The sequence below is a fragment of the Mauremys mutica genome, chromosome 2 (genome assembly GCF_020497125.1).
Source record: "Mauremys mutica isolate MM-2020 ecotype Southern chromosome 2, ASM2049712v1, whole genome shotgun sequence".
NCBI lineage: Eukaryota > Metazoa > Chordata > Testudines > Geoemydidae > Mauremys > Mauremys mutica.
This window is the reverse complement of record NC_059073.1, coordinates 287,996,129-288,019,078: the sequence shown is the minus strand read 5'-3', so window position 1 is coordinate 288,019,078 and position 22,950 is coordinate 287,996,129. Positions and strand designations below refer to the sequence as shown.

The 22,950-nt window shown below is 44.0% G+C and overlaps 1 protein-coding gene across 1 annotated transcript in view; it reads left to right on the top strand.

Moving 5' to 3' along the window:
• The window catches only part of OBSCN (obscurin, cytoskeletal calmodulin and titin-interacting RhoGEF), a 301,099-nt gene that overhangs the window by 252,957 nt on the left and 25,192 nt on the right, over positions 1-22,950 (top strand). Inside the window, 12 exon segments of the mRNA XM_045004158.1 lie at positions 2,769-3,045; positions 5,345-5,477; positions 10,349-10,485; positions 10,828-10,940; positions 12,498-12,666; positions 13,035-13,116; positions 14,848-15,048; positions 15,740-15,800; positions 17,670-17,747; positions 17,905-18,077; positions 20,571-20,597; positions 21,226-21,378. Coding sequence (XP_044860093.1) covers positions 2,769-3,045; positions 5,345-5,477; positions 10,349-10,485; positions 10,828-10,940; positions 12,498-12,666; positions 13,035-13,116; positions 14,848-15,048; positions 15,740-15,800; positions 17,670-17,747; positions 17,905-18,077; positions 20,571-20,597; positions 21,226-21,378 — 1,604 coding nt within the window.

Below are 22,950 nucleotides of genomic sequence, written 5' to 3'. Positions count from 1 at the left end.
TGAACTCTGTTGGGTCAGCCTCCCTGAAGTGAGAGCAGTCACACTGCAGAACACTCCCGCTGCGTAGAGTGTTTGTAGATGAGTTCCCACTGCATTACTAGTTGGCAGCTCCCATGATTCAAGCAATATCTTAGGCCAGCTAGCTTAAGTGTAAAGCACCATTTAAATGGAGCTAAACACATTTGGGTGTTCGTTGAAGTTGCGTTAGGGACAACACTCAAGCTGTCTCTCGAGCTAACACGGCAGTGAAGGAAGAAGATTTAAGCTTGTGCTGCTGAAGAATTGGGTATATTTTGTCCATTGTTTATGTCTGATCATGTTTAATTATCCTTGTGAAATTAATCCTACTTAAATCGGAGTAAAGTTTCTCCTAAAGGGACAATGGTCACTGCTAAGTATATTCCACTCATTTCATAACAGTTCACCTACAGGTGGGTGCTGAAACCAACATTGCACTAATTGGTGGGTAGTCTCAGAAATGGTGCTTCCAGATCAGTATTAACGCACACAGATGGGGCAGCATGGTATGCAGTCGAGGGGAGCTTGACTGTCCTGTGGGTAAACAGAGGGCTTCAGTCTCCAGGTCTGCAGGTCTAGCATCTTTCATCACCATTATACTCACACAAAGAAAATTAAAAAGAAATTAAGAGGCGACACCGTCAAAAAGGGCTGACCTGAGGTGGGACCCGCCTTTTTTCCCCCCTTAGGTTAGTGTGTAAAGTTCATGTTGTCCTATTGAGTTCCTGTAAGAGGGGAAGGGGGCAGAATCAGAACAAGAGCTACAGTGTTTCTTCTTCTGTGAATATGAAATAAAACACGTCCACACTCCTAAGCAAGACTAAAAACAGTTGAATTCATGGACTGGGAGAAATAAAGCCATTTTTGAGGCTGGAACTCCCCATGAATGAGGCATGGAGAACTTCACAGGAAATGATAGACTAAAGAAAATGACATTTTCCAGTGGGGACTCTGTATAGAGGTAAACGCTTGGTACAGTCCATTAGCGGTAAAGAGCTATTGATACTGGTGATACAACCATCTTACTTTTAACACAGTTAATTTTTTCTCCATTCCACAGGAGTCATATTTATTGGTAAAAATATTTGCTGGTCCAATAAATCTAGTAATCGTATTTCCTACTTCATGCATGAGAACACTCTCTCTCTTTCTCTCACCCTGACCGGAAAGCAGTCCTTACACATTGACTCCAGTAGGCTTGTCGGATTGGCCCTTCCATCATTTAGAGATCATTCTGTGTAGGGTCATTGTCTAGTGACCAATCAGGATTGGCGCCTAGCATGCCTGTAAATTACTCTTTTTCACAGGCGCACCAATTTCATAGGAATAGAATTTTTTAAAATTCTATTTTAAGGTGGGAAGTATATTTAGAATAACAAAGTTATGAGCAACTGAAAATGGATGGCTCGAATCAAAACTGTTAGGCAGCCTCAACATGGAGTAAATAATCATTTGGTTTGCATTGTTCATTTTACACCTGAGACATCCCAGTGTGCCTTACAAAATGGGAGTCAAATTGCAGACGCAGTGTCCAGCCTTCTCCTGGGTTCATTGACCGACCTCTGGCAGATACCTGGGAGGCGGAAGAGCCTGTCCCTTTCTTCACACCTTGCAAACACTTGCACAGCTCGTCATACCCATAAAATCTCGTAGATTTAAACTGAGTTAGATAGTGATTGTGCTGTGACTGTGAAGGGAAACTCCACTATGTACTTAGCTGTTGCTCAGAGACTGAGCCTTGGTCTTGAGAACCAATTTAAATGAGTGAGAAAAATATTGGCTATTTTGGGAGATTTATACCTTCTGCCTATGCCTGTGAGCTCCTTGAGCCAGACACCATGTCTTCCTCCATACTCTGCTGCCACTCAGCAAATAATCTAGTAGACCAGCCACCAGGAACAGAGGGACTTGGGTTCTACGTATCTTCTGAAGGGCTGCTCCACCACAGAGCCTCCCTTAAGTCTTGTGCTGCCCCGCGGTACTGCCCAGCCACTGCAGTGTGCTGCACAGGCATGTTGCTTTAGAAACAAATCTAATAAAAATAAATTAAAAATAACTCTCAGATGTCCCTTAGTGCAAAGCCCACTGCTCCTCTCGGGTTTCCCTGAGGCAAATGGTAACATAAAATATGATATCACAAGCTAAGAAATAATCAAAATATTGTATTGGGGACAGTTCCACATGCTCCCTAGCCATGCCTCTCTGAGTGTGATGGGGTAACAACATTGACACAAACCCTTATCTCTCTCCTTCCTCTCCTCTCTCAATGCACAAGTCATCCTGTAAACCATTCACTCCTCCTTTCTCTCCATGCAAGAAACACATGGTATAGCTTTCATTTAAAATAATAGCTTCAGTTTTGTTGCACAAAACATCGTGTTAGCACAGGAGGTCAAGCCAGGTTTCCTTCTGTTGATCTGATGAACTAAACACTGTGTGTTTTTCCTCTCACTCATCCTCCCTTGGTTGAGTCACCAGTTTGGTCACATCCACCACTATGTATCACCTAAATTCCATCGCATCTGGTGAGAAGATGTGAGTGTACATAGTGTGTTGAGCCATTTTCAGCAGGATGAGCAAAGTCTACTGGACATTCATTGTGAAGTGTAGCTAGACTCCATCTTTCTGGAAATAAACATTTGAACATTAGTTCTCTACTGCAGAAGGCGGGGGGGAAACTTGAATGCAAATGTTTGCTCTGAATTACATTGTGGGTTGATCGATACTGAACTTTTATTTTTATTCTGAAGAGAGAAAAGCTATTCTTCTTGTCTGTAGGAGAGGTCTCACCACAGTCAGAGCTGGAGAATTCTGTCCGGGCCTCACTTGAACGTGCAGATAAGGAGATAAGGATGGCCCTGAAGAAACTCGTGGATTCCACATCACTGCATGTGACTCTTCCTCCAAGCATGAGAGGAAAGGCTGGTGGCTTTGGCGTTCTTGAGTCCACAGCTTCAGATACAGAAAATAGACATCCTGTGATAGTTCATGAAGTCAGCACGCAAACCCAAAGTGCTGGAGGTCATGGTAGGTTTGGGTTGAGTTTGGGAAATGTCCTGTGGATGTTAGACACAAATGTTGCCCAGACCAAAAAATGAAGCTCTTCTCAATTCTATATTTCTTTGCGTTCTAAACGGAGATGCAAGATACAAAATTCATTCACCACAAATTGTGGGGGTATCCAGACCAGGGCTCGTGATGTAAATGGGGGGCATTTGCAAATTTGGATCTGAAGCTGAGTTTGGACTTTGAATGTCCCCAAAGTTCATGGAGGGGGATGGTTCCATGTCTGGGGTTTTAGTATGAGGTCTTCCTGAATATATTATTTGTTTATGTTTACTGAGTGTCATAAACAACATGGTGATGCAGGCCTTTCTACTTGACATGCCTTGGCTAAGTGCTACAGACTTTTTAGGCTAGAAGAGTATTAAGGATTCATTTGCATTCAGTTTACATTGTATCCCTAATAGAATTTTGGGCATTTTCTTCATGAGTAAAAATAATGCTCTGTATAACTAGAGTCAATTTATGTCTTGCAAAGAGAACAAAAGCTTTCATGTTTGTGTTACTGTATGTTATTTTTTAAAAATGTTAAATACATTTCACTTCTTAAATCTTGTAAAGAGCCTGGTGAATATCACAGCCCTTTCATTCTTCACCTTTACTAACTGCCATAATAACTAGAGAACCGTTTTGTCTAACCCATTGTCGTTTTGTGTCAAGTCATCATAATTGTTCTTAATCCAGTGTGGTCTTAAAGGGACACTGTCAAGTAGCTTTCGGCCCCCAAATCTAGATTTTTTGTTAAAAAAATATTTTGTTACACCACATGATGAGCATGCAAACATTTCGTGGAATCAGAATAAATTACATGAAAATGTTTGGGTGCTACTTATTCAAAGTCTTTCCTCTGCAGTGTTGGAAACCCAAAACAGTAGCGTTCTGCCAGTGCAGGAGAACCAGAAAAATGATTATAAGCAGAAAGTGAAACAGAATAGTTTAGTTCCTTGACAGTAGCTCAGGGGAGTGCAAAGAAGGAAACCAGCAGCATACAAAGGTGAAAAAGTAAATTAAGTATTTTTAAAGTTCTTTCATTTTCAATGACTTAAGACATTATTAACATGGGTATGTGTTTTTTAGAAATAGATGCTTATTATCTTGACATGTGTCCCTTTGATCACCTGATTTTGAATAAGAACAAGAAGGCAAATATTTCAATAGCACTGATAGTAAGAAAGCATTGAATGAAGCTCCTACTCATCGGTGAACTGTGGCCGTTTGTTGGATGCCATGATATAACGGTGCTTTCTAGTAAAGCTGCCCAATTAGCTTACTAGGAAGAGTCACTTCTCTTTCCAATACAAGCCATCACTAATGGTCTCCCAGCCACCCTACCAAAGAATGATAATGTTTCTCTTCCTCTGCACTTTGCACACTTCCATTGCACACAGGAGATGGCATTCTTCACCCATATAGGTAACCCTGATGGTACGTATCACAAGGTGATTAGTTCTTGCTGGAATAGACTATCAAGCCCATTTTGGAGGAAACACCTTGATTGAAGAACCCACCCATCTTTTCATTTTGTAATATTTCTGGTAAAGAGATTCTGGACCTGATCCTGCTCCCACTCCTAGCAGTGTAAATGAGGAGAACTTCCATTGAAGTCAATGGAGTTATAACAGTGTAAAAGGTTTGACATCAGAACTAGGCTCTCTTTTCAGTAGTAGCACATATTAGGGCCTGATTTTTTTATCTCCTTTGCACTGGTTTTACATCAGTATAATCCTATTGACTTCATTGGAGCTACTTCTGATTTACACCAGTGTGAGTTGATAATCAGTCCAGTAATTGTTGGTGTACCCTAGTAATGGAAGCATTGAAATTTATCAAGAGTCGAAATTTGTCATTTTCATTCAATCTCCAAGCTGGAGGACAAACTCAGCCGACTATCTCCCTTGAATGTATGTAATTGATCAACTTGTTTGCTTCACACATGCTGGAATTTTTTTCATTTCTATTTAAATTTTCTTTGTACCTTTCCTAGTCATGCCTGGGTGTTTGCTCACAACAAAAGTCCTGATGCTTTTGCCCAGTCAGCCATATTCAAACATAGATAATTTTTATTTCACTGAGAACACTTCATTTCACATAGTCCTCTGAAAAGTGCCAAATTCTCCTCTTAGTTATGGTGAGTGAACCCCACTGAAGTCTGATGGGATGTTCTGCTGGAACTCAGAGCAGAAATTGATCTCAAAGATGCGCCCTTGGTTTCAGCCATGCTCTCCTATGTAACTAGTCTAACAGGTCCTGTTTTCGCTGTCAGGCAAAGAGCAAGACAGCACTGGGAAAATTCAGGATGAGAAACTGAGTGAAACAAAGTCAAGCCCAACCACTTCGCAAAAAGAGACGACTGCTGGCGCTGCAGGAGGTCAGGAACGCACTATTCCCATTACCAGGTAAGCGTAAATGTCATGACGCTCAGAGCGTTGAATGGAATTCTGAATGTGTCTTTGTCCTTGAAAAAGCTGCCCTACAATGCAGTTCTCACTAATGTTGTAGTTAGTAGCTTGAACTGAGCTGAGTAGATTTAACATAAGAACGACCGTACTGGGTCAGATCAATGGTCCATCTAACCCAGTGTCCTGTCTTCCGACACTGACCAGTGTCAGATACTTCACAGGCAATGAACAGAACAGGGCAATTATTGAGTGATCCATCCCCAGTCATCCAGTCCCAGTTTCCGGCAGTCCCAGGTTTAGGGACATCCAGAGCATAGAATTGCGTCCCTGACCATCTTTGCTAATAGCCATCGATGGACCTATCCTCCATGAACTTATCTTATCCTTTTTTGAACCCAGTTATACTTTTGGCCTTCACAACATCCCCTGGCAACAAGTTCCACGGGTTGACTGTGTGTCGTGTGAAGTAGTTACTTGTTTGTTTTAAAATTGCAGCCCATTGATTTCATCAGGTGAACCCTGGTTCATGTGTTATGTGAAGGAGTAAATTGCACTTCCTTATTCACTGTCTCCACATCATTCATGATTTTATAGACCTCTGTCATATCTCTCCCTCCCCCCATCTCTGTTCTAAACTAAACTGTCCCAGTCTTTTTAGTCTCTCCTCATATGGAAGTTGTTCCATACCTGTAATCATTTTTGTTGTCCTCCTCTGTACCTTTTCCAATTCTAATAGATCTTTTCAAAATGAGGCAACCAGAGCTGCACACCGTATTCAAGGTGTGGCTGTCTCATGGATTTATACAGAGGCATATCACAATGTTTTCTGTTTTATAATCTATCCCTTTTCTAATAGTTGCAAACATTCTCTTAGCTTTTTGACTCTGTGTTCTCATTTTTGAGGGTGTGGCAAAGTACCTGCTTCTCCCCAGCTGGCTCAGTCCCTTTTTGCCTTGGGGACACAGGCTTGGGCAAAGTAAAAACCTTCCCAGTCACGCAGGGTCTGGCTGATCCTCCTCTCAGTCAGCCCCTTGCGGTTTTTCTCCCCTTCTGGGGACAGAGTGCAGTCTTCCTTGCTGGAAGAGGGCAGAGCCTTGCTGCACCTATTTGCTGGCAGCTTCTCTGCTTCTCTCACCCCCCCCCCCCCCGTTTCCCTGCCAGGGAGGGTTTAAAAAGGTCACCAGCAATTGGGGCCAGCTGAACCAAATTAGTTCCCTGGTAACCCTTGTTCCAGCTGAACCTAATGTCTCACAGCTGCCTCTCCTCAATGGATAGGGAGAAGCCTTTTAACCCCCCTGGGACTAATTCCTACCCCCCCCCTTTGTAGCCATTTGGCCTGGGTTTGCCACAAGGGGTAACAGCTAATTTACAACTTATTATTTTGCATATGTAGTTGGGATTATGCTTTCCAATGTGCATTACTTTTCAATTACAAACATTGAATTTCACCAGCCATTTTGTTGTCCAGTCACCCAGTTTAGTGAGATCCCTTTGTAACTCTTCACAATCAGATTTGAACTTAACTATCTTGAGTAATTTTGTATCATCTGCAAATTTTCCCACCTCGTTGTTCGCCCCCTTTTCCATTTATTAATATGTTGAACAGTATGGGTCCCAGTACAGACCCCGGGTACACCACTATTTACTTCTCTCAATTCTGAAAACTGACCATCTATTCCTACCCTTTGTTTGCTGTCTTCTAACCAGTTACTGATCCATGAGAGGACTGTCCCTCTTATACCATGACTACTTACTTTGCTTATGAGCCTTTGGTGAAGGACCTTGTCAAAGGTTTTCTGAAAGTCCAAGTACACTATGTCAACTGGATCACCCTTGTCCACATGTTTGTTGTTTCCCTGAAAGAATTCTAATACAGTGGTGAGGCTTGATTTCCTTTTACAAAAGCCATGTTGACTCTTCTCCAACATACAGTATTCATATATGTGTGCTAATTTTGTTCTTTACTATAATTTCAACCAACTTGCCTAGTATTGAAGTTAGTCGTATTGGCATGCTAGGATCACCTCTGAAGTCTTATTTTAAAATCAGCATTACATTACTATCCTGTAGTCATCTGGTTGGCTGGTTTAAGCATAGGTTACATACCACAGTTAGTAGTTCTGCAATTTCATATCTGAATTCCTTCAGAACTCTTGGGCGAATACCATCTGGTCCTTGTGATTTATTACTGTTTAATAGATCAATTTGTTCCAAGACCTCCTATACTGACATCTCAATGTGGGACAGTTCCTCAGATTTATCACCTAAAAAGCATGGCTCAGATGTGGGAATCTCCATCATATCCTTTCCAGTGAAGACTCATGCAAAAAATTCATTTAGCTTCTCTGCAATGGCCTTATCTTCCTTGAGTGCTCTTTTAGCACCTCAGTTATCCAGTGGCCCCAGTGATTGTTTGGCGGGCTTCCTGCTTCTGATACACTTTTAAAAAATTGCTGTTCGTTTTTGTATCTTTTGCTAGTTGTTCTTCAAATTCTTTTTTTGGCCTACCTAATTATGTTTTTATACTTGCAAGAGTTTATGCTTCTTTCTATTTTTCTCAGTAGGATTTGACTTCCAGTTATTAAAGGATGCCTTTCTAACCATCTCTTCTACTCTCTTGGTTAGACCTAGTGTCATTTTTTTAGTCCTCTGACTTCTTTTTTTTTTCATTTTGGGTATACATATAGTTTGATCCTCTATCATGGTGTTTTAAAATAGTTTACATGCATCTTGCAGGCATTTCACTCTTGTGACTGTTCCTTTTAGTTTCTACTTTACTAGCTTCCTCATTTGTATGTAGTTCCCCTTTTTGAAGTTAAATTCTGCTCTGATGGGTTTCTTTGGTAGTTTTCTCCCTGAAAGGATGTTAAATTTAATTACATTATGGTTGATATTACTGAGTGATTCAGATATATTCACCTCTTGGATCAGATCCTGGGCACCACTTAGGACTGAATCAAGAATTGCCTCTCCCCTTGTGGATTCCAGGACTAGCTGCTCCGCGAAACAATCATTAATGGTGTCTAAAAATTTTATCTCTGCATCCTTCCTGAGGTAACCTGTATAGACAATATGGGGGTAATTGAAATCTCCCATTAGTACTGAGTTTTCTGTTTTTGTTTCTTTAATCTCCCTGAGCATTTCACAGTCACTGTCATCATTCTAGTCAGGTGGTCAGTAGTATATTCCTATGGCCATGCTGTAATTATTTCAAGCTTGGAACTTCTATCTGTAGACGTTCTGTGGTACAGTTTGATTCATTTAAGATCTTTACTATATTTGACTCTGTTTTCTTTTATGTCTAGGGCCACTTCCCCACCAGTGTGACCAACCCTACCATTCCTATGTATTTTCCATCCTGGTATTATTCTGTCCCATTGATTATCACAGTTCCACCAAATTTATGTGGTGCCTGTTATATCAATATCTTCATTTAATATGAGGCATTCAAGTTCGTCCATCTTAGTGTTTAGACATCTAGCATTTGTAAACAAGCACTTATAAAAGTTGTCAATATTTAGTTATTTGCCTCGTGCAATGTAATTGAATGGGACTCTCTTTGTTTGACTTTCTCTTCAGTTCCTACCTGTACTTTATTAACTTCTATCCTCTCCTCTTTAGTAGGCTATAGAGCAGGGGTCGGCAACCTTCGGTACGCAGCCCATCAGGGTAATCCACTGGTGGGCCGTGAGACATTTTGTTTACATTGACCATTCGCAGGCACGCCCCCCCGCAGCTCCCGGTGGCTGTGGCTCGCCATTCCCGGCCAACTGGAGCTGCGGGAAACAGCCTCCAGGTTCTCTCCTCCTACGTTTCCCTTTTTCATTGGTACCTACATGTACCACAACCACTGGCTTTGTCCCAGCACCGCACATAAGTCTTTCCAAATGTCTTGAGAGGTCCCCAGTCTTCACACAAGCAGGCAATTTACCAGGCCGTTCTCCTGGTCATCACCCAACTAGAGAGTATAGATATTTCTAATAATCGAATCCCCCATTACTGTTACTGGGGTTTAGTATGATCTTTAAAGTGTTGTGCAAGTTTGTCATATGTCAACAAGACAGAGGAGAGTGGAGAGGTACCCTACACGGGGAGTAATTAAGTCCCCAAATCAAAACTATCCTGGAATCGGTTTTAAGTAAATATTGATCTCACTGGTAGTTAAACACCCAGAACAATGGCAAGATATAATCCTAAAAGGCTGTATTAACCCTTCCGTTTCATGCGTGTGAAATTCATTGCTTATATTTGGAGACATGAATGCAAATTGCAGGCAGGGGCGGCTCTAGGCATTTTGCCGCCCCAAGCATGGCAGGCAGGCTGCCTTCGGCGGCTTGCCTGCGAAGGGTCCGCTGGTCCCGCGGCGGGTCCGCTGGTCCCGCGGCTTCGGCGGACCTTCCGCAGGCAAGCCGTCGAAGGCAGCCTGCCTGCCGCCCTCGCAGCAACCGGCAGAGCGCCCCCAGTGGCTTGCCGCCCCAAGCACATGCTTGGCATGCTGGTACCTGGAGCCGCCCCTGATTGCAGGGAGAACAGAGCAGCTAGAGTTTCAAAACACATTTATGTTGTAGCTGGTTCTGTTTGTGCCAGGGACAAAACAAAGCAGGGTTTTTCTCTGCCATAATTTATATCCTAAAATGTCCATGATCAGTGAATAATAGTAGCACCACTTGGCTCTGATTACTATTATTCTATACTCCAGCTGGTGGGGATGTCTTTTAACATGTCGTTATGAGAGTGAGTTAGTGAGTGGGAGGCATCTGAGGATGCTGTGGTCTGGTCTGTTTAAGTTGCATTGTAGGCCCTGCTTATTATTGTCTGAGGTGAAGGCTGTCTGGGTAATGACTCTGCCTCTTGGTTTATGTGACAAGAACATCAGCAGTCACGGAGGGAGCAGACTGGTGTAGAAGAGAAGGGGCAGACGTGGTCTGGGATGTCCAGAGTCAAATTTATATTGAGACCACAGAAAGAACCTGCGTTTATAAAACAGAGGAGAAGAGCGCAGCAAGTAAGAAATTGCATCGTTTTACCCTTCTGTCTCAGTTCCCATGGTCGTCTCATTGTTTTGCCAACGGCTGCAAATTTATCACAATATTTGGTGGCTTTCTTAAAGCTCCAGCTCAGGTGAGCTTGAAAACTGGAAGCCTAAAGGGTCAAAAGCCAATAAAAAGAAGTGCAGATGTATTATTTTTTAAACCTCGTGGTTTTTAAGCCAATCACGTGACTTTGGGTTGGCAATACTTTGAGCAGCTCACACAATGTAATTGTAACTCCTGCTCGCTGATCCCCAGCTTGATGCTAACATACCTGAGCTCTCTTTTAAGCAGTGTAAACCCTTTTGTCTCCCCAGGCCCGCCATTTATGCAAGTGACCATTGAGGATGTGCAGGTTCAGTCTGGGGAGCTTGCCAAATTTCATGCGGTTATTGAAGGAAATCCCCAGCCTACTATTGCATGGTATAAGGTAGGTAGAAGATATTTCCCATAGCGGATGAGTGCCACAGAAAGGAATGGTGTGAAGAGAAATTAACAAATAACGGAGAAGTTAGAAAACAATTGGCCATAAGGGACTTTTTTTCCCAGCCATAATAGGTTCAAATAGCCTCCTCTATTTATCATTGGGCCAAGAATGGCTGGTCTTATTTGCAGGCAAAGAAGTGATGAACCTCCAAGGTTAAAACTTGTTAAGTCAATTAAGGAATAATACAAATATAGGGACGTAGGAATTGCCGGGCTGGGTCAGACCAGTGCTCCATTTCATCTAGTACAGCTGCTTTAGAGGAAGGTGCAAGACACACAGTGGGACTGGACAATTATGGAATAACCTGGCCATAGAGGAGGCTTCTTCCTAGCGCCTGTGAGTGAGAAGTGGGCTTGTAAAGGTCATTGCCATTAACTGAGAATGAACCAGCAGTATAGAACGGGAAACGTCTTCCCATTGTCACAGAGATACAGCTGACATTGCTGGACTATGGCTGACAGGCTTCCAGAAGACTCACACAACAGCAGATCTTTACTGTGTTAATGATAATAATTTATACATCTATTGCACCCTTCGTCTGGGGATCTCAAGAGCTTTGCAGTTATTAATTAAGGCTCGCAACACCCCTAGGAATCAGGTAAAAAGAATCCCCATTTTACAAATGGGAAAAGAGACACAGGGAGATTAAGAAGTTTGCCCAAGGGAACAAAGGAAGCCAGTGTCAGAATAAGAAATAGAACCTAGGAGTCTTGATTCCTAACCCTCTACTCTAACTACTAAACCCCTGCTTATCCCAGACTTCTTTGGTCTTGAAATTGAGCTGGAAATCTCACACAAAAAGCCTGTATTATGAGACTTCCATTACTATTTGGTAATGAATGGACAATACTGAGATCTCCACTTTTTTGTGGTATTTCTGCTTTTGGTCTTGGCTAAAACCGAGAAGTTGGGAATTTTAAAAAAAGGCTTCAGATTTAGATTTTTAGGCAAAGGTTTGAGTTCATTCTTATTTTATCTGCACTGGGTTTACTCCGTCCAAGTCGCTATTGAAAACAGAGCATCAGTACCAGGGCATAGAAAATTTTCTCTGGAATATAAGCAACTCCTATATTCTAAGTGCACAGTAGATCTCCATTTTAACTACTGTTGTTCTGCCTAAATCGGTGATACTCAGACTAAGGCTTGCCAGCCGCAAAAGGCTCTTTAATGTGTCTCCTGCAGCTCTTTGCGGCACATGATATTAAACACTGTGTGATTTTAATTATAACCAATCAGGATGCTTTCACTATGTTATTAACCGATTAATTTATCAACTTGCACTAAATTATTAATTTGCTGTGAGAATAATATATATACATAGAGAGAGAGAGTAAATGAAACAATGAATTCACTCTAGTAACGCTCTTTTGGGTAATGTTGATCGCTAATTTGGCTCCTGAACCCCTGAGGTCTGAGTATCACTGTTCTAAATCCTTGCAGTGTACCAGTACCTATTTCACCCTGGCACTTTAATACTGAAGTAGTGTCTCATTTTTCCAGGATAATTCCTTGTTGGCCGACAGCAACAGGATCCATCAAGTGAAAGAAGGCACAACATACTGTTTGATCCTGGACAAAGCTGCCCCAGAAGATGGTGGCATCTATACCTGCATTGCCAAAAATGCAGGAGGGGAGGTCTTGTGCAAAGCAGAGCTCGTTGTACATGAGGGTAACTTCATATCTTAGCTTTGATGTATTGGCTCCCCATGGCCACATCCACAATTGTGGGGCACTGACTTGTGTCTGACGCTTAGGCTTCTGGGGGCATATTCCAGGGTTATTAGCACCTTGCTAGCTGGAGCCGCTCTAGGGCTTGGTTTGTGGTGTATTGTCTAGATGTGCTATTTACACCAGCTGAGAATCTGGGCCCCTATGTTTATGGTGCCAAACACCTTCAATAGCCTAATTCTAAACAGAAGCTTAGAAAAATGGATCATATTATTTCCCACAGAACATTGTCAGCATGATCGTTTTGCATGTTGTGCCATGGCCGTGTTGTCTGAACACTGTTACTAACTTTTTCTTTGGTTACCAAAGACAAGAAAGACCAAGTGACCAAGAAACAGAGCACCCGAAGAAAACTCCATTCCTTCTATGAGGTGAAGCAGGAGATAGGAAGGTAAGTGTGATTTTTCACTTTTAAAACGTCCTTGCAGGAGAATGAATAAATGCCTGTCTGATCTCTTTTAAGATGTAGAGATCTATTGATCTAAAGTCGGCATGCTCCACAAACTCTAAGGAAGGGGGCTTCTGTCCCTGCTGTCTGGCCAGAGCATGGAACCAGGACTACTGCACTCCTGAAGAAGTTGTATCCCTCACTTGACCATGAGGAGGGTCTCCAAGACATGGACGTTTGAGGGCATATGCAGTAAAAAGGGAGGACACCTTCTGTTGCAGTGGAAGTGTACCAGATTAGGAGCAGCCTGGGTATCTCGCTCCTCATGGAGTCCCGGTGGAAAGGGGAGGGGGCACAGCTGTTCTGCAAGGGGGAAATGGGGCAGCCAGTTCATGAAGCAGTATTCATCCCAGTCTTGTGACAGGGAAGGTGTTTCCCTTCCACTCACAGGAAAATTCGCATAATGCAACTAATGGGAGAAACGAAGCAGAATACATGATGGTGTGAGGCGCTATGAAACCTGAGTGTGGGGTGACCACCTAACTTCTGAGAGGAGGCCTGAGTGAATTGTGGAGGCCTTCCCAAACACGTGCCGACACATTCTGCGCATCACCCCAGGCTATCACCTGTTTTGTTATTCACATCTTGTTTTATTCATTCCTATTTTTAGTTAAGCATCCAGGCTGCATTCAGGTTTGGCACAAGTGGGCAGAGTTCTCATTGAATTTCTTCTCTTGCTGAGCCCACTTATGCCAGGACTTAATTTGACCCACCTTTTCTTTTTGCCCACTTTGCAATACAGTAGTTAGTATGGTAAAAACCATGGCTGAAATCCTAGTCCCGATGAAGTCAATGACAAAACTCCCATTGACTTCAGTGGAGTCAGGATTTCACTCCATGTCTTTGGTATTGTGGGATCTCAGTGGTTTCCACAAGTACAGTATAAGTTCACTGGTCTGCATTTTTCCTTCACTTCTATGCATGCCACTGCATTGGATTTCACTTGAATACCATTGACTTCAGTGGGTTTATACCCAAGTAACTGAGGGCAGAACTGTACCCAGTTTTGTAAAGTTTTGCCATGTCTAAAGCACGGGAGTTGATGGGATTGTCATCCCTGCTCCATGTGGGCAGGGTGTTCCCTGAGATTTTTAATAAAGGGTGGAAGGGACAATAAAACACTCTCAGTGTGTACCCCAAAGTTGGGTGAAGTATTACTGTGTAGAGAAAACAGCGTTGATAGGCCAAATTCTGCCTTTGGTCACACCCGTGCAATTCCATTGACTTGCTTTGACACTTGTGCAACCCTGTTGAGTTCAGTCGGGCTGTACAGCTATAATGGAGGGCAGAATTTTGCCCCAAATACGTTATTTTGGCATTATCTTGGTGTGGCAGACCCATGAATGTGTACCTACAGACACCATGTCTGTCCACCAAGAGTGAACCTGGGGCCTTCAGCACACAGCCCTAACGCTGGAGCTGAAGGTGTAACTGTTAACTGGCAGTGAATAGCAGGCTGTTCAGTTCTGGGGGGGCAGTCAGCAGAGGGAAACATGATCTCACACACAGTAAAGTCAGATTGTTACATTAGGCTGAGTTTAAGATGAATGTGGAAGGGGAGGCTTTGAGAGAGGATTGCATGGGGGTAGACAATGAACACAAGCGTCATGAATCTGACATACAGGATGATGCAGGGCAAAACCTCAATGTGGTATATTTCTTGATTATGTACAGGGGCTCTTTCAGCTTTGTGAAACGGGTTGTGCACAAAGGGAACAGAGTCTCCTGTGCTGCCAAGTTCATACCTCTGCGAAGCAAAACGAGAACCCAGTCCTACCAAGAGAGGGACATCCTAGCCACGCTCTCCCATGATAAAATCGCCCAGCTGCTGGATGAATTTGAAACAAGGAAAACCTTGGTTCTGATTTTGGAGTTGTATCCTTTTCTTCCCTTCTTTTTCTCAGATAATGCTGGGAAGTGCCAGTTAAGGGAAACCCATGTCAATATGAATATAACCATTTATATTTTTCATCTGAGATAAAGGGACATATTTGCACAGCATAAACATATTAAAGATTGTAAGCTGCTCAGATACAATGGGAATGGGGGCCATATAAGTACAAAGGATGGGTGGATTCACAATAGAAAAAGCTGTTTTAGAAAAATACCTCTTGCACCAATTGATCATATCGTGCCAAAGCACTTTACTGAAATATGTGAAAGCTGAGGTTCCTGCCCCAATGGGATTATAGCCTAGATGGACAGTATGCAAGCACAGAGGAAAGATGGTGAGGAGCAACCAACCAACATGACTAACAGGATAATTTTAGCACAAAGCAGCTTGTTAATTCCATGGGTTTCAGTTAATTTTTAAGGAGCAAAGATTTTCAGCGGTTCAGTTTACCATTTCCCATAGGAGGACTGCCCTAGCTCCTTCTGGACTAGAGGTTTTTTATAACAGACCTTCAGACAATTCCTGGCAAAGAGAGAAGATTTAACATCACCAAGGATATGCTGCCCTCTGGGATCTGTTCTTTTTTATTATCAGAGATTGTATTTGTTGCAGAATGCTAGTAAATTATGATAATAAACCAATGGTCTTTGTTTTCCTTAATGTCCTTGCTAGGTGCTCCAATGAGGAGCTCTTGGACCGTTTATTCAGGAAGAGTGTTGTTACTGAAGCAGAGGTACCAATTTCTTGTCATTTTAAAATTTCAAAGTATGGTAGGTGCACTCTAGAATTCATTCTGGTTCTACAGAATATGGCCGTTTTATTTATATTATCCATCTTAAGTATAGGGACTATCTCAGAAACATGTGATATCCGTCAAGCCAGAATGAATTAAGTGCCCACCCTGAAACTTTCATTCCCAGTGATAGCTTCTCAACGGAATAAAATGAGAAGCCGAGGGCTTTTGATGATAAACATGTGCTCAGCTAAATTTTATATTTCCTTGTTAGACCCAAGAACATATTGTCTCCGTAACGCTACCACTTTCCCACACCACAGCTTCTATCATGTAGCTTTCATGTGTTTTGACTCATGTAATAATTTCATGTTCACTAGGGATTGTATTTTTCTTTACCTCCTGGCGCTCCGCAAGCCAAGAACTGAGATGGGCTCCTCTGAATTTTTACAGTCTATTCTAGCTCAAAATATAAAAGCCCAGTAGTCTGTCTTGTTCTGGAACACAAGTCTCCTACATTTCAATGGCTACTTTTATTTTTCTCAGGTCTTAGAGGAAACATCAGATAAAATTACCTTCTCACTGGGCCTGGATATTAAATCCCCACCCATAGCGAAATTTTACTCGTATTAGGATCTGTGCCCCTGGTCTAAAAAATGGCTTTTGAACACTATTTAAAAATGTGTTTTCCCAGTCTACACAGACCAAACGAACTGTGTTAGACAAGAGCCTGCGATGTAATGTTGAAATCTGGATTGGAATTTCCCCCAAAGTTTGGGGGTGTTCATATCCCCTGTTAAGTTCAACTCTGTTTGTAAAGCTCAGGCTTCCTAATATCTGGAAAACTCTGGTGTGGAAGGCACCATTTAGGGTATGTCTGTGCAGCCCATGTGAGCAAGCCCCCAAGCCTTGATCAAGAAACTTGTAAGCCTAGGAAATGGGGATGGGCTTCAGAGCCCAAGATCCAGCAGGAGCTGCAACTACAAAGTGCTGTCTACACAGCTATTTTAGACAGCTAGTATGAGCCCTGGTAGCCCAGCCTGTGCTGGGAGGCTTGTTGTCACGGGCTGTGTAGACACACCCTTAGTTGTTGTGTCTGAATTCCATGTTCTAATGTTTAGTTCCCTGTCTGTTTCACATAAACTAGTCTAACTTTAAAAGTTTATTCCTTTTTGTAGAGGTGGTACCACTAGAGCTGGTTGGAAATTTTTTCACTAAATATATCTGTTTCTCAGATCTAGAATGGAATTTCACTGGTGGGGATAGGTCCATATCCAGGTCCCACTCCAGAATTGCCAGTAGATGAGAGGTTAGGACACTGATCTGGAATGTGGAAGACTGAGGTTTACATACTCCCTCTGAGTACCATAATTGTAGAATATCCGGTTTGGAAGGGACCTCAGGAGGTCATCTTGTCTAATCCCCTGCTCAAAGCAGGACCAACCCCCAGTCAGATTTTTGCCCCAGATCCCTAAATGGTCCCCTCAAGGATTAAACTCACAACCCTGGGTTTAGCAGGCCAGGGCTCAAACCATTGAGCGATCCCTCCCCCCTCATTGGGCTATTGGCTATTCTGGGGTGGCTGGAGCTTTCTCTCATATGACTTGTGGGGTATTTTGTGAAAAATTTCAAAAGGTCTCATTTTTAATCTGCACTGGAAGGAAAACAACTTTTGAAACCTGGAAACTTTTCATAAAATGGAATTGTTTTCCAGTCAGCCTTAACAATTGGTTCAAGCTGTATTCCCCATATTACTTACAGAGAATATTTCTGGAATTGGTAATCCCTCTGAAATGTGAATTAAAATTTTAAATAGACCCACCGTACTATTCAAATGAAAATGTTTTGTAACTGATTTTGATTTTTAAGGTCAAATTATACATCAAGCAACTTTTGGAAGGACTCAGCTATCTCCATAACCATAATGTACTTCACTTGGATATTAAGGTAACCCGCAAAGGAAAATCCACCTTATCTTAGCCATTATAGCTTGTAGGTCAGGAGACTGATGTGCTTTATTCAGACTATATATTAAAGATTTACTTATATCTAAAAATAATGCCCTTTTGCAAATAAACGTTCTCCATGTTTTCTGATTCATTAGCCTCCAAATATCCTGATGGTTTATCCTGAAAGAGAAGACATTAAGATCTGTGACTTCGGGTTCGCTCAAAAGATAAATCCATCTGAGCCTCAGTACAGCAAATACGGGTCTCCAGAGTTTGTCTCCCCAGAAATTATCTCTCAGTCACCGGTGTCAAAAGCATCTGATATTTGGTAAATTGTCACTTTTTAAAAAAGTTATAGCACCAAACAACATAACTTTGGGGCTTCAGGGTGAATTGATTGATACATTGAGAACATGTACTGTAGAGGGTTAAACACATTTCAAACATGTATGTACAGTCGAACCCATTTATCTCGACCTCGGTTAACTTGCCAATCCTATTAAGTCGACGTTTTAGAAGTGGAACCGCCAAACTCCCTCTTTGTCTTATCGGTTTCTCATCGGTTATGTCGATTCTTTAATCTCGCCGAACCCTAATATCTCGAACACAGAAGAGCGCCGAATTTGCCACTAACCGAGGTCGAGATAAATGGGTTCGACTGTAACTCCGGCGGCGGCCCTGCCCGGCTCCTGCCGCATCCCTCCCCGGCCACGCGACTCCTGCCCTGGCCCCGGCTCCCCAGCCGCCCGGCTCCCCGCGTCCCCGACCCACCGTGTCCCCAGCTGCCCGCTCCCCGGCTCCCCAGCCGCGCTGTTCCCCAGACGTCCGGCTCCCTGCGTCCCTGGCCGCCCGGCTCCCCACGTCCCCGGCCGCCCGCTCCCCGGCTCCCCAGCCCCGCGTCCCCAGCCCCACGGTTCCCCGCGTACCCACCCGCCCGCCCGGCCCCGCTTCGCCGGTCCCCGCTTCGCCGCCCGCCCGGCCCCGCATACCCGGTCCCCGCTTCGCCGCCCGCCCGGCCCCGCATACCCGGTCCCCGCTTCGCCGCCCGGCCCCGCTTCGCCGGTCCCCGCTTCGCCTGCCACCCACCCGCCCGGCCCCGCTTCGCCGGCCCCCGCCACGCCGCCCGCCCGCCCGGCCCCGCTGCCCCCGGCCCCGCCCGGCCACCCGGCCCCGCATACCCGGTCCCCGCTTCGCCTGCCGCCCGCCCGCCCGCCCGGCCCCGCTTACCCGGTCCCCGCTTCGCCTGCCGCCCGCCCGGCCCCCCGGCCCCGCTTACCCGGTCCCCGCTTCGCCTGCCGCCCGCCCGCTCGGCTCCGCTTATCCGGTCCCTGCTTCGCCTGCCGCCCCCCCTGCTTACCCGGTCCCGCTTACCCGGTCCCCGCTTCCCCTGCCGCCCGCCCGCCCGGCCCCGCTTACCCGGTCCCCGCTTCGCCTGCCGCCCGCCCGCTCGGCTCCGCTTATCCGGTCCCTGCTTCGCCTGCCGCCCGCCCTGCTTACCCGGTCCCGCTTACCCGGTCCCCGCTTCCCCTGCCCCCCTCGCCCCCGGCCCCGCTTACCCGGTCCCCGCTTCCCCTGCCGCCCGCCCGCCCGGCCCCGCTTACCCGGTCCCCGCTTCGCCTGCCGCCCGGCCCCGCTTACCCGGTCCCCGCTTCGCCTGCCGCCCGGCCCCGCTTACCCGGTCCCCGCTTCGCCTGCCGCCCAGCCCCGCTTACCCGGTCCGGCTTCGCCTGCCGCCCGGCCCCGCTTACCGGGTCCCACTTCTTTGGCTGCCCGGCTCCGGGTCCCCGTCCACGGCCACCCGGCCCCGCTTCCCCGTCCCGCTTCGCCGGATCCAGCCACGTGCAGGCACCGCGGTAAGGGGGCAGGGAGGGGGTGTTGGAGAGAGGGCAGGGGAGTTCAGGGGTGGGGGGGTGGATAGGGGTTTATCTCGATCATCGGTTATCTCGACGCTTTTTGGCAAACCCCTAGGCCGGCGACATAACAGGGTTCAACTGTATTTTAATTTTGCTGGGGAAGGGCCTTATCTTGTGAGTTGCTAAGCATCCTCAGTTCTGCTGAAGTCGTGGTGTAGTACTGAATGTCTGATATGTAGAAATACCCAGTGTTGATCATATACAAAATATTTCCAATGCAACATCTGGCTAATTGCTTGAAGTGGTAAAGAAATTGGGCTTGTAATCTATTTATGCAGGATAAAGAATCGTTGTGTTTTTTTAAAAAGATAGTAGAGGAATTTCTACCAGTGCTTTACTGCAGAACTGGTACAATGACAGGGACAACGTAGAGTTAAAAATGAAAGTTGAGCAATTTAGAGGATAAGGGGACTTGAGCCAGAATGTTAAGGACTCTGATTTTTCTCTGTTTTTGATAAAATGTATTAAACGCTAATGGGAAACTATAAAACAAAATCTGTTTTTTAAGAGACATCCGGTAGGTAGTCCAGCAAAGCCACGGAAAGCCAGAATTGACATTCCTGATACATTTACAGTAAAAAAAAAAAAAAATTAACACATTTCTTCTTTATATGTAATAAAGAAAAAAAATTCACACAAACCTGATTTTTTAAAAATCCTTCCTAAGTCACCTTTAAATAAATTGTGCAAAAATTGTTTCCTGTGCTATTTAAAAGAAAAATCAGGACTAATGCAAAGGAACAGTTAGAATTTGCCTTTAAAAAGCTAATCCTTATAGAGCAGGTAAAGAGGATCCTATTGTACAGTTATTTGGGTTATTGTCACTTGAAATGAAGGAAGCTATATGGTGAGGTAGGGGAAGAAGCAAGAACAGTTGTTTGATATAAGTATGTTTCTTTTCTTCTCAGGGCTGCTGGAGTCATCAGCTATTTAAGGTAAACAATCTGCTTTAAGGGTCCTATTTAGCTTTCCTTAATCCTGACTCAGGTAAAACTTCCAGTGACTTTAGTAGGCGTTTTGAGTGAGTAAAGAGTGAGGTGGCGGTGATTGTTATTTAGTAATTTATTTAATGTGTATGTTACCAACAGCATGCTAAACACTTTCAGTTCTAAAGATGATGTCCCTGTTCTAAAGAGCTGACAGCTTCTATGAATATTATAGTCAGTAACCGTCCGTTCATAGCTTTGGGTTAAGTATTTCACAATGATCCATACAATCTTATGGATACATATTTTGGCCTTCCCTAATGTAAAGGCATGGGTCCACGTTTACATAGCTAAGTTGCAAGGGCGGTTTTGAAAATCAAACCCTTAATTTTTCTGTTCCTCAGATGCCTTATCTGTAAAATGGGGATCAATAATTTTGCAAACTGCTTTGCAAACCTTGGCTGGAAGATGTTATCAAAGTGCAAATATTATTATTACTTGTGCTGTGCTTCTCTCATTTTGAATCTGTCTCCCATTTTAAAAGCTTTGTCATGCATTTGTGCTTTTGGAGGGTTGAGCAGCAATCAAATACTAACAAATCATGTCTCCTTTTATTTTATAATGTTAATACAATAAGCTTAACCTGCAAGTCTCCATTTGCTGGGGAAAATGACAGAGCAACCCTTCTAAATATCCAGAATGGGACAGTTTCATGGACTATCCCTGACTTTGTTCACCTAAGTGAAGAAGCGAAGGATTTTATCAGACAGCTCTTACAGCTCTCTCCTGAGTGAGTACATTTCTATTGTTTTCCAAAAATATTGTACCAGATGTTTGTGGGATGAGCTGCCAATTCTCAGCCAATCAGATCTACCTTCACTGTGAGAAGTACAAAATTTGGACAAGTTGGTATGGTCAGTAAGTATCTCAGCCTTTCACCTCTGAAGCCAGCTGGGTTCAAATCCATATTTATATAGTCACCAGAAAACTGCCCTGAAGAGTTTATAATCGAAAGATAAGAATGTGTATAGCGAGTGAGCAATGTGTCTTGATGTTATTACACAGGTGGGTGTTCAGAAATTGTTTGAAAGAGAAGTTGGTTACTATGGCGACGACGGCAATATAAGAACCTAAACAGAATAGCATACCATGTTAATTAGGTTGTTCTGGAACGCAGCTAAATAATAATAATGTTCCAAGCATGAGAGAAGGCAAGAAACTGGGAGCTTCATTTTCTGCTCTGCATGACTGGTGCCTCTATTGTTTAGGCTTATCCCGAACAGGGCCAGTCGGAGGAGGGGCCAGGAGGGCCATTTGACCTGGGCCTCAAGCTCAAAGGAGGCTTCAAATTTAGATACTTGTTAATTTTTTGGCATTTGATACGTTTTGCAACTTGTTTTTATGCAAAATGTGACACACACTCTCAGCTTAGAGCTGCACATTTAAGCAAATAAGAGATGTGTTTTGGTAAAAAACGTACATTTTTTGCAAAGAAAAAGGCTAGAAAAGCATTTGTTAAATAAAAAAAATTCAAATTATGTCTCACGCTTTTTTTGGTGCCTTATTTTGTTTTCATGTGTCGTCAATTTTTATTTTTATTATGGTGAGGGGCCTCAAAAGCTGGAAGTGGCCCAGGCCGCTCTGGACCTCTGAGAGGGCCTGATCCCAAATAGCTACCAGTGTGGAAGACTAAGCCAAACCCACTGTTAAAGGTGCCCTCTGTGACCTGTAATGCAGCCTTCCTTATTAGAAACAAGTCAGTCATTTAGGGGGGAGGGATAGCTCAGTGGTTTGAGCATTAGCCTGCTAAACCCAGGGTTGTGAGCCCTAATCTTTGAGGGGGGCACTTAGGGATCTGAGGCAAAATCAACACTTGGCCCTGCTAGTAAAGGCAGGTGGCTGGACTCAATGACCTTTCAAGGTCCCTTCCAGTTCTATGAGATAGGTATAGCTCCATATATATTTCTGTTTTGGCAAAGACTGAACTGCAGAGACTGGAGTCAGGTGCAGCATAGACCCATGAAGCGTGGTCTTCCCCTGTAGTATCATGAAGGAAGGCACTGCAGGCCCTGTAGAATGCTGTGGTAACTTCCATGTTCCCTGACTTGAGGGACCTGCGGGAAGTCTAAGCACTGGGAAAAATACTATAGGTTGAAAGAGAAGGCGTGTTTTACTGTTTAGGAGAAAAAAATGGCTTAAAAGGGATCATTCTGGTTGGCTTTACTGCCCCATAACAGAACCTGGCTGGTAAAGGGCATTGTTGCTGGTATTGTTTAAAGTGACTTCCAGCTCAGCTGTCTTAAGGCCCTAGCTAGAGAGCAATCTGGGAGGCACTCGATCTGCAAGGAAGCTACCCACCTTT